Raw genomic sequence first — 16,559 nt, forward strand, 5'->3', positions numbered from 1 at the left:
AGTGAGTTAAGTGGGTCCCAATCTTGATCCCGCCTAAAAGAATGATAGGTAGAGATCTACAGCTTGCAGTAAATAGTGACAAACTAAGCAGAAGGGGTTGAAGTGTTGGCTGTTCTTCTCCCAGGAATCCTTACAGAGGTTACCAGGCTTCTCCCTGAGGTTGCTGCTAACAGCAGGGAGCTGAACAGCTCACAAATCAGCTCTAAAGCACCACAGCCTATTGGCCTATTAAGGTAAACCAACATTGATTTTGGTTTATGCTGAACTGCAAGGTTCAGAAGCCAATTTGCAAGCCATTCAGTCTCCCCTGCTGCAAGGTAGATGCCTATGGAAGCCAGCAGAAATGGGGGTGCTTTTTTTTGCTTCAGCCACTGCACTTTCACCTGCCATTAGCTATGCACCAATACCTTTATGGGAAGTTCACTGTGGAGAAGACCACAAAACAACCAAGCTAATCTTCCAGCTTAGTCTGAAACTCTTATAATAATCACTTGTAGTTTGCTTAGGATCTCTGTCTTCCCATATAATTGGTAAAACTGTACATTATTGTTGCTACCAAGAATGCAGCTGCAACCTGAGATGTCAAAAGTATATTTTCTTCTGTTCCTGGAGTGGAAAATGGTATTCAAATCATCTTTACAGCTATGCTGTGGAACATGAAAGCTCTTGTAGCATTCATTGATGCTTCCAAGAGTTTTATCAATATTTGGCCTCTTGACCTGAAGGATTCATAAATCTATACAAATATCAGGGGGAGGGGTGGCTGCATTTTTATCAACCATGTGACTATTATGCACATTTTGTGAGAGGAACTGAGAAAAGTTACTCATTTGGGTAGCTACACAAGTTTGCTTAGCTCTTCTTACTTTATATTCTACATTTTAACAGAAAAGACTGTTCTTACTCCATGACACTTATAACAAAATTTGATGCCACATAAAACTACACCAGTTTAGAGTTTCATTGTCAGTTTAAAACTCAGGTAATTTTTAGAAAAAGCCTTACTATGACATTCATTAACTTTTCAATTAATCTAGATACTGTTTTGAGCAAACTTGCTTATAGATGAGTTTTGGTGATCAAACTATGTGAAGTAAAAGAAACCACATCACCCAAGCTTTGATGCTTCTAGGTCAGTTTTGGTTTGCAATTTGAGTTCCAGACCAAAGCCACAGTTGAGAGAAAAATTGTTATAAATCAAGAAATAAACCAGAATAAAGAAAATGTGCATGTGAGGTTCTCCCTAGAAAAACCACAGACTTTTGCAGTTTTCTATTTTCCTTATTAAATTAAAGAGCCCTTTAAACTTTCCTTCAGAAATAGAGTAAGGCTGAACTCTCCTGTCAGAGAGCTTGCCCTTGATGGAGTTTGAAACAGAGACAGATTTTAAGGAGCACATTCCCTGTGGTACATTCAGGACTGTTTCATTAAAATACATACATGACAAATAATGTATGGCAACACTAAAAAGGGTTTTATAGAGGCAATTAGGATTTTATCCAAAGTCCATTAATGCCAATGGAAACGTTTCCATTTATTTCCGAGGAGTTTGCAGCAGGTCCACATGAAAAAAGAAGTACACTGGTCTCTAAGTCTATCCTAGTCTACTCAGGTGAGAGGAAACCTGTGTCTGATTCACATGCCTCCCTACCTTCTGGGCTGCTACCAATGGATTTTTAATTACCAGTAATGGGCAGACCATTATATTTAAATTACCATCCAATTTCTGGCCCATTGTTTCAGATCTGTGGGCTCTGTGAGCAGATGCCGAGGCAGCTGTGCAGCTCCCAGCTTCCATGGCATTTCACCTCAAGAGAGATGTAGCACAGCAAGGCATTTAGCTGGCATCCCCCGCCACCGGGAACTTTGGTCCGGTAACACAGCGCAATCCGAGCTGCCGGCATGCAGGAGGGAAAAGCTATTGCTGAATCTCTTCCAAAACCAAATTATACCTCCCATTGTCTCAGAGGAATAATAAACCCTGGCTGGCTGATTGTGGAATATAATAATAATCTAGCTGAATTAGTGGGCATTCCTGGGAGTGACTGATTTCTGCTTTTTCCCGAGAGCGTTTTCTTTTTAAAAAGATAATAATTCTTCTCTGGAAAACGTGATTCATGTATACATAACGATATGGAAATTAAATTTAAGAAATTTGGAAATGTTCTACTCAGAATCATACTCCTTGTGTGTCCATAAAAAAAAATGCCTTTAGCAAAAATCCGTGGCTGCTGAAAGTGGTTTTACTGACATAGTGTCAGGGCCCTGAGGGCCCTGCCAGCCCAGCTCTCCTTGTCTAGCCTTCCCTGGGGATTCCCCACCCTGCTCAGAGGTCCATGTGAGATCCCTAGGACTGTCAGCTTCATCCCAAGGGAGGTTCCCAATGTCCAGGGCAGAGCATAGCACACTGTATTGGAAGGAATTTCAAACAAAAATGTCCTCATTGAGACTGACCATTCACCCATCTGTTTGTCCCGCTTTGTCTGAACTGGATCCTTGAAAACCCCACTAGTGCATCTGCACACAGTTGCAGGGCATGTTTGAATCAGTAACACACAATTAGTTATTTTAATGTATTTTTCCAGTTAGTGGTGGATTGTGGTGCTTTCTTGGTTTAAAAAAGTCATACCTTTGATCTCAAGAGTAGGAACCCAGCCTTGATGTCACCAAGTAATTTAACACCTATTTGTGATCCCATCAACCATTATTCACAAGCTAAAGATCCTGTAATCTTGCCTGCAGATGTTGTCCTAGCAGAGCAAGCATTCCCACTTTCACCAAAGCACGGGCAGAAGCATCTCTTCAAAATGTGAAGTGGTTAGAGCTTTGACTGAGGATATCAGACAGGCAAAAGCCACTTGTTTTCCTGGAGGGACTCTTAATCTCACATTACTACCTTGAAAACATGCAGTGGTGTGGGAAGGGGACAGGGGACTTCCTAATCTCTCTTGCTAATGCTGTTCCATTTTGAACGGGATCATTAAATATTAAAAGAGTGAAAGATCAAAAGATAGAGAATGACTTTTAGCCTCTTTGTTAGGCATCTCACGTTTTCAGTTCCAACCCAGTGAAGATGTAGGTACATTTTAGAGAGAAGAGACACAATGAGAGAGAGCAAATAAGCCAAGCACCAAAATGCTGTAGTGTTTAGGACACAATTCTGAGAGTTATAAACTGTGGGGGTTTTGCCCTTTCAAGCAGCAGACAGAATTAAATTTCTACTTCCCACATTATCAGTGATGCCTTTGTCAGCAGATTGGACAGGCTGGAAAGAGGAGATCATGAACTTATTGGTGACACTGGCACCATGATCCAACCAACTCAGCTAATGTACCTGCAGTTAAAGCCCCAATGAGAGGTGTGTACCCACACTTGTGGAACACTCTGTGCCATTGTCATCTCTCTCTGCCACCTCCTGATGACTAGGTTAAGTGGATAACTACTCAGCCAAATATTTGTGGAGCTCCACTGTCTAAATATCTAGCTCTGCTCATCTATCTCCATTGAAATGAGTGGCCTTCCCCGAGAACTGCGTACTTCACTAGCTTTTACAGCATCAGTAGCTAGAAACTGCAACAGATATCAAATTGCCTTTGTGGGCCTAGTCCTCAGCTATGCTAAGGGCTCCTGTTCCAAAAAATTTGTCAAACACAGGAAACAGAGACAAAGAGAAACTGTGGGCTGAATTGTCTAATTGCTTTCCACTTTTCCAAATTAACTGTAAAATGTAAGAAGCATGCACTTTGCAGAGGTAGAAAAGCCTATGTAGGATGCAAAGCTGGTCTATTCAAGGGTTCACTTGAATTAAAATACAGGAATAAACACAGCTATGGAGGCTCTCAAATGAGTTATGAGGTAAAGCAAAATTCCTTCAAATACCCATTATGATAAGATGAAGATGCCTGAGAGTCCACTTTTGCGCAGCTCAGGGTTCTGAACTGTGGTTAGGATACAGGAAAAAAGTCTGCTTCCTTAGGAAGTAGATATGTGTTCTTGTCTTGTCCTTTCCAGCTTCATCAAATAAATGTTTGCTTTACCTGTGCCCTCCCCACTGCCTCTCCATGACTTTGCAGTCATGGGAACAGTTCTAAGGTGACTAAGAGAGTGTGTCCATACCCTGAAGTTGCTGCACCGTTTTATGGCGTTGAGGAAGGTGAGCACTTGCTGTTTTGATTCCTGCTCCCTGAAGTTCTACAGAGGGAGCTTATGGAAGAGAAGAGAAGAGAGAAGTCTGCTGGGTTCTGCCTAGACCTGTAGGCAAGAGATTCCATTTATTTCCTGCCATAGTTACCACCAAGGATGAGACAAAAGTGTTTGTTTTCTTCCTTTGTTTGTCCTTGGACTTAGCCACTGGCCACTGCTGTATTGCCACCAGTTGTGAAAAAGATTCCATAAAGCAGGAGGAATAATTTAGGTTTATCAAACTGCAGACCTTCCCCTTCATCCCTTCCCATTACAGCTCAAATCAGGCTCTTTGGCTGGGATTGTCAGGAAACAAGTGCAAAATGTGACAAGTCTGACTTATTACTGCAGGGAACTTCCACTTCCCTCGGGGAATCCCCGGTAGAGAACATGAGGGTATTTTCCACTGCGTACGAGGCAGACAGTCTGCTTTAGACTGATTGTGGTCCACTGGGTTCCTGAAATGCATTTGGTCAATCCTATTGAAGGGACTGAATGAGCCTGCTCATGGGGTTTGGTTTGCTGTGGAGGATGCAGAGCCTACTCCCTAGGCATGCATTAATCATGCATTAAACATAGAGAACATTAGCCCACATTCTTCTGGAACCTTAACTTTATTAAAAGGGAACATGAGTGCCCACGGCTTCTGTTTCAGTGTAAAGATGTAACTTTCCCAACAGAACCACAAGAGATCCTCAGAATTTTACCCACCTTTAATCAGAAAACTAAGCTCTGATCCTGTGAATTAAGATGTTATGAAACCAACAGAAAATAATAGGAATGCGGAGGTGCTGAAGAGTGTGGAAGTAACACCTAAAACACCCCAATTTTCTTTTCTAACCTATCTTCACTTTTCAACATTCTCTCCCACATATGGTGATGAATTAAGACAGGCAATTCAGGGAATTCTTCCAGTTACAGGTCAATGCATTACAATAGCTCTGGAAATAAAGATTTTTCCCTTCAGTACATGCAATATGAGATTTTTAAAGCAGCGGCTTAGTCTAGGATTCAGTTGTCAAAAATTTCTGTGTAAAACCTATCACAGAATTATCCTGTGCAATTATCTTGCAGTTAGGGTCTAAGTGAGGCTCTAAACCAGCACATAGAAGCAAACCGCTGTTCCGGACACTATGCAGTTAATTTATTCCCTATTTTAAACAAAAATACAGGCTTTCATTAAGAACACGGAAGCAAGTTATTACCTCCCTCCTACCCACTCCTAATATGTTTTATCTTTATTCTTTACAATCCTGGATAGCAAAGCAGCTGAGAGCCACCAGGATTTCTGATACCACATGGTTATTGTCCCAGTTGTTTGTTCTGGTTTCAGCTGAGTGATAGTGGGAGCAGTTCTGCTTCTGAGCAAAGGGGAGGAGGAGCTGCAAATTCTTCATTTTTTAGGCTAGAATGAAAGAGACCTTAAAAGCTGTTTGCCACACAACTTACAATTCCTTTTGTATTTAATGGCCTGAAAATATTAGAGTGAATAAATGCTAATGATTTGGGGGTTTGCAGTATTGTAGAGCAAATAAAGAAGTAAGGCTAGCAGTAACTTGCCTCTGTGTTCAGACAATCATTTTACTTCAGAATGCCATGAAAACACCTTAAACAGACTTCTGTCAAGGCATTGTTTGAATAATAGGCTTACCTAGTGTTCAGGATACAATCAATGTTTTCCTTGATATAGGATGTAATTTTTTAAGTGATGAGGACATACACAATAAACTCTAATTAAATTTCTGCTGCAGGTATCTTCCTTGCGATGCCACTTTATTCTACATGCTGATAGAAGAGAAACAAAAAGAAGAATCCTGATCTCCGAATCACTCAGATACTGCATTTTCAAACACAGCTGGCACTTCAGAGATCAGGGTACCTGTGAATTCCAGTTTACGTTTGCCAACATACAGAGTGGGATTCATCCAAGTGGCAACAAAAGCAAAGCAAGACTGTAGGAAAAAAAACCAGATGTAGTGTGAGAATAAACTATCTACAAACAGGAAAAAGAGAACTACCAAAGAGGGAAAAAACGGACAACAGGCTAGATCCTTTGGATGGTCCTTATAGCTCTGTGCCATCATAGTAGCATAAGGAAAACCAGCTATGGGAGAAGAATCCTGGAACAGCATAAAGCTACTGCACAAACTCCTCATTCTGTGCCCCCACCACAGCTCAGGATGGAGGACCAGACCAGGGCCAGCTGCTGAGAGCTGCCTGCTGTCCACTATCCAAACAGCCCCATGGAGCCCAACTCCCAGCTGGGGAGAGATGGGGGGAACAACAAAGGCTTTGACAGCTCCTGTGGAGCTGGAAAGTGGAATCAGGTAAAAAATGAATAAAGGCACCTTTGTCCCCATTCCTCCAAACTTCTGCTGATAATAGTTCAGATGGATGAAACAAACTAGCTCATTAGGACTTGGCTGGAAAAGATTGATGTAACAATCAGGCACATCATGGACAAATGAATATTATAATCTCAATTTTTAATATAAAATAATAAAGTTTTGAAAGAGATATGCTATCACAAGAGATATAGTTATGTCTTTACCTATACCATAGTTGAGATGATTTCTCATCTTTTCTCTACCTCAGAAAACCAAACCCCTTTTACCAGTTACAACTTGACAATGGTGTTCATTCAATGACTTTAACAGTGATATATAAATGATGTGTGCTTCTAAATGAGAATGAACAGTAGTGCATAAATAGAAACGCAGAAAAAAAATCAAAAGTTGCATTTTCCTATTTCTTTTTTTTATATAGAACAATATATGGATAAAATTCACTATAAAAGAGTAGAGCTCTCACTATAGCTAAAAATGTAAAAAAACCCTGAAAAATCTAAATAGATCTATTACTTCTATAAATTAAACACTTCTAAATGGAAACTTTGCTCAGGTTTCTCCAACTTCATACATTTTGACTGACATATCTGCCCTTATAACAGACACTCAAATCAAGAGCCCTTAACAAAAGTGTCCTTAACCATAATAGTTTTAAAGCATGACTGCCTGTGCCAGGTGAGATGAACTCCAGCATGTCTCCATAAGGAATCTCCAAGTCTCTGTGATAGAAAAGAACTCATGCCGCTTGCTTTGGATGTGCCTGGTGGTGTAAATAGTGTCAGCTTTTAGAAACCACACAAAACTATGCATAGGGGAAAAAAAAAGGTGGAACTTTATTTAAAAAAGAGTATTATTTAAAAGTGTAACTTTTTAAACATGTGTTTAAATGCAATGCTTCAGTGTTAGATTTTACCCACGCTTTAGTGCTCCAGCATGGGTGAAATCTAACACTGAAGAATTGCCACTCACTTCAAAAGGGCCAGGATTCAACCTATATAATCCAAATTTAGAAAAATCTTTTAAAGGATTTTGAGCAATATTATGCCACCTTTAACATCTGAGGGCCAAACACGTTATTTTGAAAGGTCAAAAGGATAAAAATGGGAGCAGCCGACTACCCTGCCCTATTCTCTTTACACAGCATAGGTAGGGCTCATTCAAAACTTCTGCTTTTAAAACAGGGCACACCTCAGTGTGTATGTTCTATTCATAAGGCAGTACAAACCTTCTGCCTAGTTTAGTTGTCCTTAATTTAAGCCCTACCATTTAGGGCTCTGGGCCAGAGGTTACACACCAAAAGAAAAAATCAGGGCCTGACTCGTGATGACTCACACCTCTCACTCGGTGCTGAAACACTTCAGCGCTCCCTTGATTATTCTGGCACAGGGAAATTATGACCCAGATTCTGGGGCACTGTATGGCCCCATCCTGCCCCTGTCTCAATTAGGCTATTCACTCAGCTTCTCTCTCTGTGCTTCCTGCAAATCCTAGCAGGAAAGATCTGTAATGAAGCATCATCAACTGCCACCAAAGAGACGTCCTGGGATGGGCCGAGGAGTTAACACAGATCAATTTGTGCCTCCTTTTAAGGCACCCTTATGCTGTCAGAGCAACCTGAAGGAAATATGGTTAGAAGAATCATCTAGAATTGAATTTTATCACTTCCTGGATGGTTTTCAGGAGGTCTGTTTTCAAATGACTGAAAGGAAAAAGCATGGTTTAAGTGATTTTAGAAAAGGCAACCATGATGTCAAGAGTGTGCAGTGCACCTTTCAGCACAATGAGCAGCATTACTTGCAGGAGGTTTGCATTTTTTGAAGGACTTTCACACCTCATATTCTATTAATTACTTCATTATTAGTTCTTCCGAGAAGTCAATGTGTGCTTAGCAGATAGAAATCCACCTAGCTGACATTAGGAGCTTTTCTCAAGCAAAAAAATATCTTATAAATGCACACAAAATAGGAAGAACTAGCTGACTGTGGTATTTTTAGGTTTAGGTGAAAATATCACTGGGATTATCTAGCAAAGAAACAGGAAGAAGAAATAAACCAAGTAATTTAAAAACAGTTTCTCAACAAAGAAAATTATTAATTTTACATACAGGTAAACTGCAAAAAACACTTATGCTATCTGGATATAAAACAAGAGCAGGTAACAATGATGCTTCTAATCCACATATACCTCAGTAATGCTTCAAGTTCTCAATTTCTGTATGTCTGGTGGCATAAGCTCCACCTACACCTCAACCATAAGTCAGAAAAAATACGATACTTCACAGCTCAAGCAGGCAGAAACTTTTCCTCCTACATATGGAATTATAAGAACACATTTTATTTTTTAAATTCCCTTTAGTTGTAAAAAAGAGGGAAAACATTTTAACTTGGCATTACCCCTTTACCCTTAGCTGGTATATTTCCCTGTTAGAGGAAGAAAGGTTTGAGGTGATAGTTTACATAACATAGCTAAGCATATTATGTAAAGATTAAAGCAGCAGGGTCGGCACAGGGACAGAAGTGTCTCATGGCCCAGCGCAGCCGGGGTTACCTGACAGCCAGTTCTGCTGGAGGTTTGTTTTGTTCCAGGTTAATATTCCCACTAAACAACTAACATTTAAGTGCGGCTCTGCCTTGGCCTCTCCCATTCCTGACTGCGATGCTTTCCACAGAGGCAATGCCAGCCTGCGTGGGAGGTGAGGTTCATTTACCTGGCCACAATCAGGCGACAGCGCCTATCTCCAGCCGGGATGCTGCACGTCACCGGGGCCGCCAGCGGCCGGGGGCGGTTTGTGCCACCCAGCCGTGCTGATGCCACGCAGCGGTCGAAACTACCACGGTAACACAAAGTGTGGCCACCAAGTGCCAAGGGCCTGGGCCCTCGCTGCAGGCCGGCCGAGGCACCGCGTACCCTCGCACCTCCCCTCCCCAGGTACCGCGTCCCTCCCCGCCCGGGGCATCGGCTGCGTCCCCTCCGGCTGCTCCCTCCGGCTCCGCGGAGACAAAGGCGCTGGGGAGGCGCCGGTCGCCGGGACCGGGGAGGGGGCGGAGGAGAGGGCGACTGGCGAGGGGAACAAAGGAGCCGAAAAAGACGAGAAGAGCCAAGAAAGTTGATACCGGCCTCCACCGCCCCCTGCCCTGTCCCGGCCCGCCCCTTCCACCTCCCGGACTTTCGCGTGGGGGCCCATGACAGCCCGGCGGCGGCAGGGAGAACGGCCGGGTACCCTCACCTCCATCCCCCCCGAATCCCCGGCCGAAGGTCCCGGCGACTCGCCCCATACCCTCCCGCCTCCTCCTTCTTCCTCTGCCCCGCTGACCCCGCCCAGCCCCCGGTGCTTCCCTTTAACGCGCGCTCCCGCCGCCGCCTCTTGCCCCTCCCCCCTGCCCGGCGGCGCGCGGCCTCCGCCAGCCCCCGCGGACGCGCGCCCGCCCGCGCCCCCATCCCGTCACTTCCCCCCCCCCCCCGCCCCGCTCCCTTGCCGAAACCGCGCGCGCCCCCGCCCTCCCGCCCCTCCCTCGGCGGCCCGCGAGCGCCCGGGATAATTGGCTGGCGGGCGCGCGCGCGGCGCCGGGCGGACGGGTGGGGGCGCGCGCGCGCGGAGGCGGCGGCGGCGGGGGTGCGCGCGCGCGCGCGGCAGCGGCTTCACTTCTCTCCGGGCAGTGGGGGCAGAAGCGGCGGCGGTGGGAGAAGCAGCGGCGGCTGTCGCTGCTGCTCGGGAGAGACGGCAAAGGGGAGAGGAAGCCGAGGGCGAGGAGCGCGGGACAGCGAGCTCATGACTCAGTGAGCGGCTGCAGCCCCTTTCCAGCCCCGCGCCCGGCCGGAGTCGGGGCGACCGCGACGGATTGTCCCGCAGCTTGTGCCCGGCACCAGCGAGAGAGAGAGACCTGCGCTCGCTTGCAGGTAGCAGCGGCTTTCCCCCCGTCCCTGCCGGGGTACACCTACCTCTGCCCCGGCTGAGCTCCCCGTCTGCCTCCCCTCCCCCCGCCGGGCTCCTACCCCCCAATCGCTCGCCATCCCTCCCCCACGGCAGCACCCTCTCTCTCCCCCACGTTTATCTGCGACCCTCGGTCTCTATCTTTATCCTTCATCTTCCCTACCCTCTCCGCATCCCCCTGGTGCTGCCTGGTACCCCCTTGCCCCCCTTGTCATCCTCTGCCGTGCCCTTTCATAGCAACCGTCCCGGCCGCCCCCCCGCCGCCCCCGGCCACCTCGGCATCTCTGGCGGCGCTCCTCGCTCCCCCAAGCTCCATCCAGCCTCCATTGCTCCTCAGCACCCCCACACCCTTTCAGCAACTCTTCCGTGTCCATTTGTCCTGCTCGCCTTGCTGCGGGCGGGAGCAGCGACCACCCCCGCTCCCCACCCCCGCTCCAGCCCTGCTCCGCATGGTCCCCGCGGCACTCTCTGCACCCCTGGGTCGACGGGGTACCCCCTGCCCCCCACCACGACCGAGCCTCCTGGGATACACAATCCTCACAGCCCCCGCCGCAGCGGTGGGCACCTCGGACTGGAACCCCTCGGGAAAGGCATTAACCCCCCCAGCCCCGCGCCCCAAGGAGCCCCGCAGCCCAACCCTCTCCCTCCCCGCATGTGCCCCCTACGTCTTCCTCTCTCAGTCTCCTCCTCCTCCTCTCCTCGGCAGTCTCCTACTTCTCACCCTGGCCCGGCCGCCGCCCGCCCGCCCGACCGTGGGAGTGCGGGGGTTGTGTGGTTCTAGGGATGCTCGTGGCCCCCACTCCCTCCCGTGCTGCGGGGGCTTCCCGACGGGAGAGTCGTGCGTGTGCCCACGCGGGGCCGTGGGAGCCCGGGGCTGCCGTCCTGTCCCGTCCCATCCTTCCGGGTGCCCCTCTCAGTGGCGGACCCTCCTCTTGCACAGACAGGGCTCTTTCTGCCTCCCGTCCCGCGATGCTGTGGTCTTTTTGCTCTTTATGGTTTCTAATGAAGATGAAGTAAGGCGGCTGCTGCCATTGCTGCTCGTGGTGGACCCTGCAGAAATACTCAATTTATCTTGGCTTATAGGAAATTACGAGCGCTTTAGAAAGACATCATCACTAGCTCTGCCGCCCTTGGGACACATCTGCACATTGCCAGAATCTTGCTGTCCCCGACTGGTGGATTTTTTAATTTTTTTTTTTTTTTGGTGGTGTGTGATATCTGATAATGACTAGTGGTTTGGGGTATTTTTTTGTCTTATTTGTTTTTGTTGATGGTTTGTTTGTTTTTGTTGTTGGTGTATTTGTTTTTATTGTTGTTATTGTTTTGGTTTTGTTTTTAGTTTGAGGAGGAAAGGCAAGGTGCCGGTGGATATATTTGACAAAAGCAAAATATTTTGAACACCCTTCACTTCAAATTGATAGTTGTAGTTACACTTGTAATCTCCCTCGGTGCTGATTCATCTCACGTTAAGGCAGAGACTTTTAAGTCCCCCTTCATTCCTTCCTCTGCCCCCTCTGCTCATTTTTCTCTGCACAACAGCAGGGAGGTTAGCAACCCCCGTCTGAATGTAGAATAGCCTGGCAGCCGGGAACCTGGACATCGTGTGTCTTCCCTCTCACCCTGTGTGACAGTTGCAAACACACTTATGGCTCTTCAAATTCAAGGAGTATCTTGTATTTCTGTCTGTGTTAGTGGCAGCAAAATGTTTTCTTCGCAGTGTCATCCTCTCAGTTGACTTTTTCCCCCCCATTCTCTTACTTGTTCATATGTTTGTGTGTCTTCTAAGTTTGATCCCATTAGACGTGTCTACTTTCAGGCCCCTTAAAACATGCTATTGAGCATCCCTTGAACAAAACTTCTTAGAATTGCAGATATTGTGAGGAGAGGGAAAAGAAAGAAATGCCTGGATGTTAGAAAGAGGAACAGGGACAGAAGGAGAAAGGAAAAAAAAAATACAAACCAACACCCAAAAGCCAATCTTCCCCCACCCCCCCACCCCCACCCCAGAAACTAGCCAGACATCAAGTGACAGATTTAAACATTTTCCTCTTGTAAGTGCTGGCATTACATGTTACAGTAATTATATGCTCTGGGCTACTGTTACAGTGTTTGTCTGCTGGATAGTAACCTGAACTTATGAAGTGAATACAGTTGTTTTTTGGATAATAGTAATATTTATAGCCAAGATTATTCATAGCAGATGTCCTATGCATATAAGCATTATTAAATATGCTTTTAACTTTCTGGCCTGCAGTGTTAAAGCCTATGTACATTGTGAAGAGAGAATTTTTCTCTTTAAAATTAGATGTATTAAGCAAAGGTCAGAAGTAAAATCTAGGGCAAATAAAGGCCAACATTAAGTGTTATAAAAAGAGATGAGGTTGTATTTTAGCTTTATATGGAAGCAAGGAAAATGGGTACTTAGTACCAAAATTGCATTACAGTTGTATATTTTGACTTTTCAGAATGTGATACTTTTGGTTTTTATTACCTCTAAGTGTTCTACTGCTTTACCTTGGAATCTCACAACCAGGATTTAAATATCTGAACATCAGCCTGTGTAAATTTATGAACTATGTTAAATGTATTGTTGTAGCTGTACTATAGGAGAAATTGTTCTTTAGGAGTGAACATTTTTTGTATTTTAATTTTAGGACAGAAACTCTGCATTATTTAAGTTACCTTAATGAGCAGGTTAGGTGTTGTGTATTTATATATATTTAGATTCAAAAATACTATTTTTTGTTATAAAATCAAAAATGCAGCTTAAGCTGATGAAGGGAAACTTTAGTCACATATCTATCACTTGGTATTGATTGCTGTTTCTTTTAATGCCTAAACATTTTGAAGGGGTGCTATACTTCCAGAATTCTTTTTCAGTATAGTTTCACAAGATAGACAAAAAAGACCTAATTCCTCCTGAAGTTAGTTGGATCTGTCAATACTGCCTAAAGAGATTATTTTTTCTACTCCATAGTCTTTATTATTTGATAGAATTAGATCTTGGCAAGGGTTTTTCAGTATAGGAGGAAATTTATTTCTATTCTGTAACAAGAACACTTAGGCCTTCTTTAAAAGCATCCTTTTCAACACAACCTTGTTGGCATTGATATTAATTTACTTTTCCTTTGCTGTCTCTTTCCATAAATATGTACAGGGAGATGAACTTTGTTTAATCCATAGAACAAGCATGGTTGAATCTGAGCCTGAAATCTCATTATCCTCCCTTGACCGAGTCTTAAAACATATAATAGTCAAGGTGAATAGTTTTGTTCTTAATTGTGATGATGTCTGTACATAGGTAAGAGGAAAAGTGAGTCGAAGTTCACAGCAATTTGAAACTCTTTGTGTATAAAAGAGCAAATTCTTCATTCAGACAGATTTGATCAGAAAACCACCCAGATATATGGGGATTGCGTGGGTGTAAGCAAGTAACATTTGGGCCTGTGTGCTTTTTATTAAAAATCTCTAGAGAAGGATATTTAGCATTGGTATATAAGGTACAGATTTGGAGTTAAAGACCTGGGTTTCGCTTTGGTTTTAATTTGGTTTTGGTTTTGTTGGTTTGGGTTTTTTGTTTGGTTTTGGTTTTTTCGGTTGTTTTTTTTAAATCAGTCAGTGCCACCAGATAAGCAAATTCAGTAGGGGCTTTTCATGGACATCTGCCCTTCATTAGAACAGTTTGAGAGTTTGAGAAGTCATGACAGCTGTAACAGTGGGCTTGTAATTCCTCATCTGTCGGCATATTGTTATACTATTTAAAATGAAGGAAGACATTAAAATAGCTAACTAGTATCAGAAGTGTGTGAATAAAGCATTAACTTCTGAAATATGCTGAGATTTCTTGCTGCTCATGTTCTCTGACAGGTTTGTTGCCTCATGTTGCCTGAACGAAATGTCAGGAAAAAACTTTGTTATATCCTCTACCAACGTGCTCACTGCTTTAGTAAATACAAACAGTCCTGTGTTAGAGCATTTTAGTTCTGTGTTTCCATCAAGCATGCCAAGATGTGGATTTTGTAATGTGGAAACCCACATTGTACACTTGGAATGAGCCCACAGATTTATTTCATATGGGATAACAGAGAGTCCTAAGATAGTAATAACTCTCAGTTTTTAACTAGCTGTGGTAGATTTGAACTGGTGGCATAGTTGATGGGACAGGTAACTGATGGTATTGCTGAGTGGTTGGAAAACATAATTCACAGTGAATGGTTTTACACTTGCAGGATTATGTTTCCCACTTCACTTCAGTGACTTCTGGTTTTCATACATATATGTGTGTGTGTATGTGTGAAGAGTTTGGCGGGAGGATTGGTTTGTGTGTTTGTTTTGTATTTTTTGTTTGTGGGTTGGCTGGGGTTTTTTTGGGGGTGGCAGTGGTATAGGGTTTAAAATTGCCAGCTCCTGAATTGTTGTTAAGATATTTGTGGCAAAACTCTTCAGTACGAGGATTACTGAGCTACTGTGACACAAGCATTATTTTATTAGGACCAAGACATATATCCCATGTGTTCTTTCCTTAAGCATGAAAGAAATACAATTAGGCAGTTTCTTCTCAAAAAACTAACTTCAGTTGTTTGTCTTTGTTCAGTGCAGCATCTGCCATGTCTACAGAGGGGCAGAGAGTGGATGATAGTCCTAGCACTAGTGGAGGCAGCTCTGATGGAGATCAGCGTGAAGGCGTTCAGCAGGAACAAGAAAGGGAGCAAGTTCAACCCAAGAAAAAAGAGGGAAAAATATCAAGCAAAACAGCTGCTAAATTGTCAACTAGTGCTAAAAGGTACAGTGTTCTTCCAGTTTTTTTTTTCCTTTCTCTTTCAGCTGGCCATCAGATCCATGTATTGACTCAGTATATTAATTTTTTGATTGTTTTATTATAGCACTACTGTATCAGTGCAATAACCTTTTGAGACTGGTCACGATAATGAGACCTGTATACTTTCCCCTTTCTTTGTCAGTTTGCCTCTTTCACATGGTTTTAATAGTTGCTTGCATGATAAAAGCTGGCATTTTTTTATTGCTAATAAAACTCAGACAGTTTTGTAGCCTTATAAAATATATCTCTGTATATGTTTGTATGACTGATGTTGAAACTTGTCAGTGTAACTTACAGTTAATTAGCCATAAACATTTCAGACAGTTCAGTAACTCAGAATGTTAGGACTACCATAATACCTATTTCCATGAAGTACTGCCTTTTCTTTTCCCAGATGGTCAGGTCAGAAATACTTGAGTGAACAACAAATGTGTGTTGGTTTCATTACTTTAAACTGTGATCTGTTTTAATACCCATTTCTTTTCCCTCCCTTTTCTGATTGAGATGAAAGGTTGGTTTGTAGAATAGCTATTTAAATTACTCTATGGTGTCATGTCCATCTCCAGATAACGATTGTCTTGCTGAGACCAGACAGAAGGAATTTACAGCTTAGTGTTGCTTCGCTGGTACACGTAGGCTTGTAAGCCTGGGCAAGTGGGATTATAGTGATTGAAGTTAAAAAGCATTCATAAAATAATCTGACAAGAGACCAATTCTGCAGATTGTCCTGATGCAGAATTCCCAGATCTCGTTTCTTTGCTAGTCCAAGGCAGTGTAAACTATAAGAGAAAACACTGGAGTTGTGGTGCTGTGGTAAAGGAGAAGCATCAAGTCCCTGCTGCCATAATTTATAACATATGCATGTAGTCAGAGTCTGTAAATAATACTATATAAACATGTGCATACATCTAGTCAGGATTCAAGTCTTTGTTTTGCCTTAATCTGTTCCTTACCAATAAATCCATTTCTAAAGTATCTTTAGATTCTTTGGTGAAGATACTAAAATATCTTTTGTCTTTCCAGTGAGGTATTGTCATGTCATGCTTTTCTTCTGCTTTAGATTCCTTTCTTTCAGCTAGTTTTTCTTAATTTTTATTCCCTAGAGAGATACTGGACACACATTCCTACTGTGATGCTATTAGGAGATTACCTGGTCATATCACTTACAGAATGGCCAGCAAAACTTGCTAGTGTTTCCTTTTATGACAAGAGGGGAAAAAACCCCACCCAGCTTTCACTAGAAATCATGATGATATTAATGTAGTTAATCCTCACAGCC

The 16,559-nt window shown here is 43.7% G+C and overlaps 1 protein-coding gene across 2 annotated transcripts in view; it reads left to right on the forward strand.

Annotated features, from left to right (window-relative positions):
- Positions 1 to 10,136: 10,136 nt before the first annotated feature.
- UBE2E2 (ubiquitin conjugating enzyme E2 E2) overlaps positions 10,137 to 16,559 on the forward strand; it is a 202,115-nt gene continuing 195,692 nt past the window's right edge. Inside the window, exons 1-2 of one of the 2 annotated variants that reach the window (XM_009086111.3) lie at positions 10,137 to 10,427; positions 15,056 to 15,244. In XM_009086111.3, the coding sequence (XP_009084359.1) occupies positions 15,069 to 15,244 (176 nt within the window). In that variant the 5' untranslated portion in view covers positions 10,137 to 10,427; positions 15,056 to 15,068. The remainder of the gene's footprint in view (positions 10,428 to 15,055; positions 15,245 to 16,559) is intronic. The other variant, XM_018909592.3, reaches the window with a different exon arrangement.

This window comes from Serinus canaria, chromosome 2 (assembly GCF_022539315.1).
Source record: "Serinus canaria isolate serCan28SL12 chromosome 2, serCan2020, whole genome shotgun sequence".
NCBI classification, from domain to species: Eukaryota; Metazoa; Chordata; class Aves; order Passeriformes; family Fringillidae; genus Serinus; species Serinus canaria.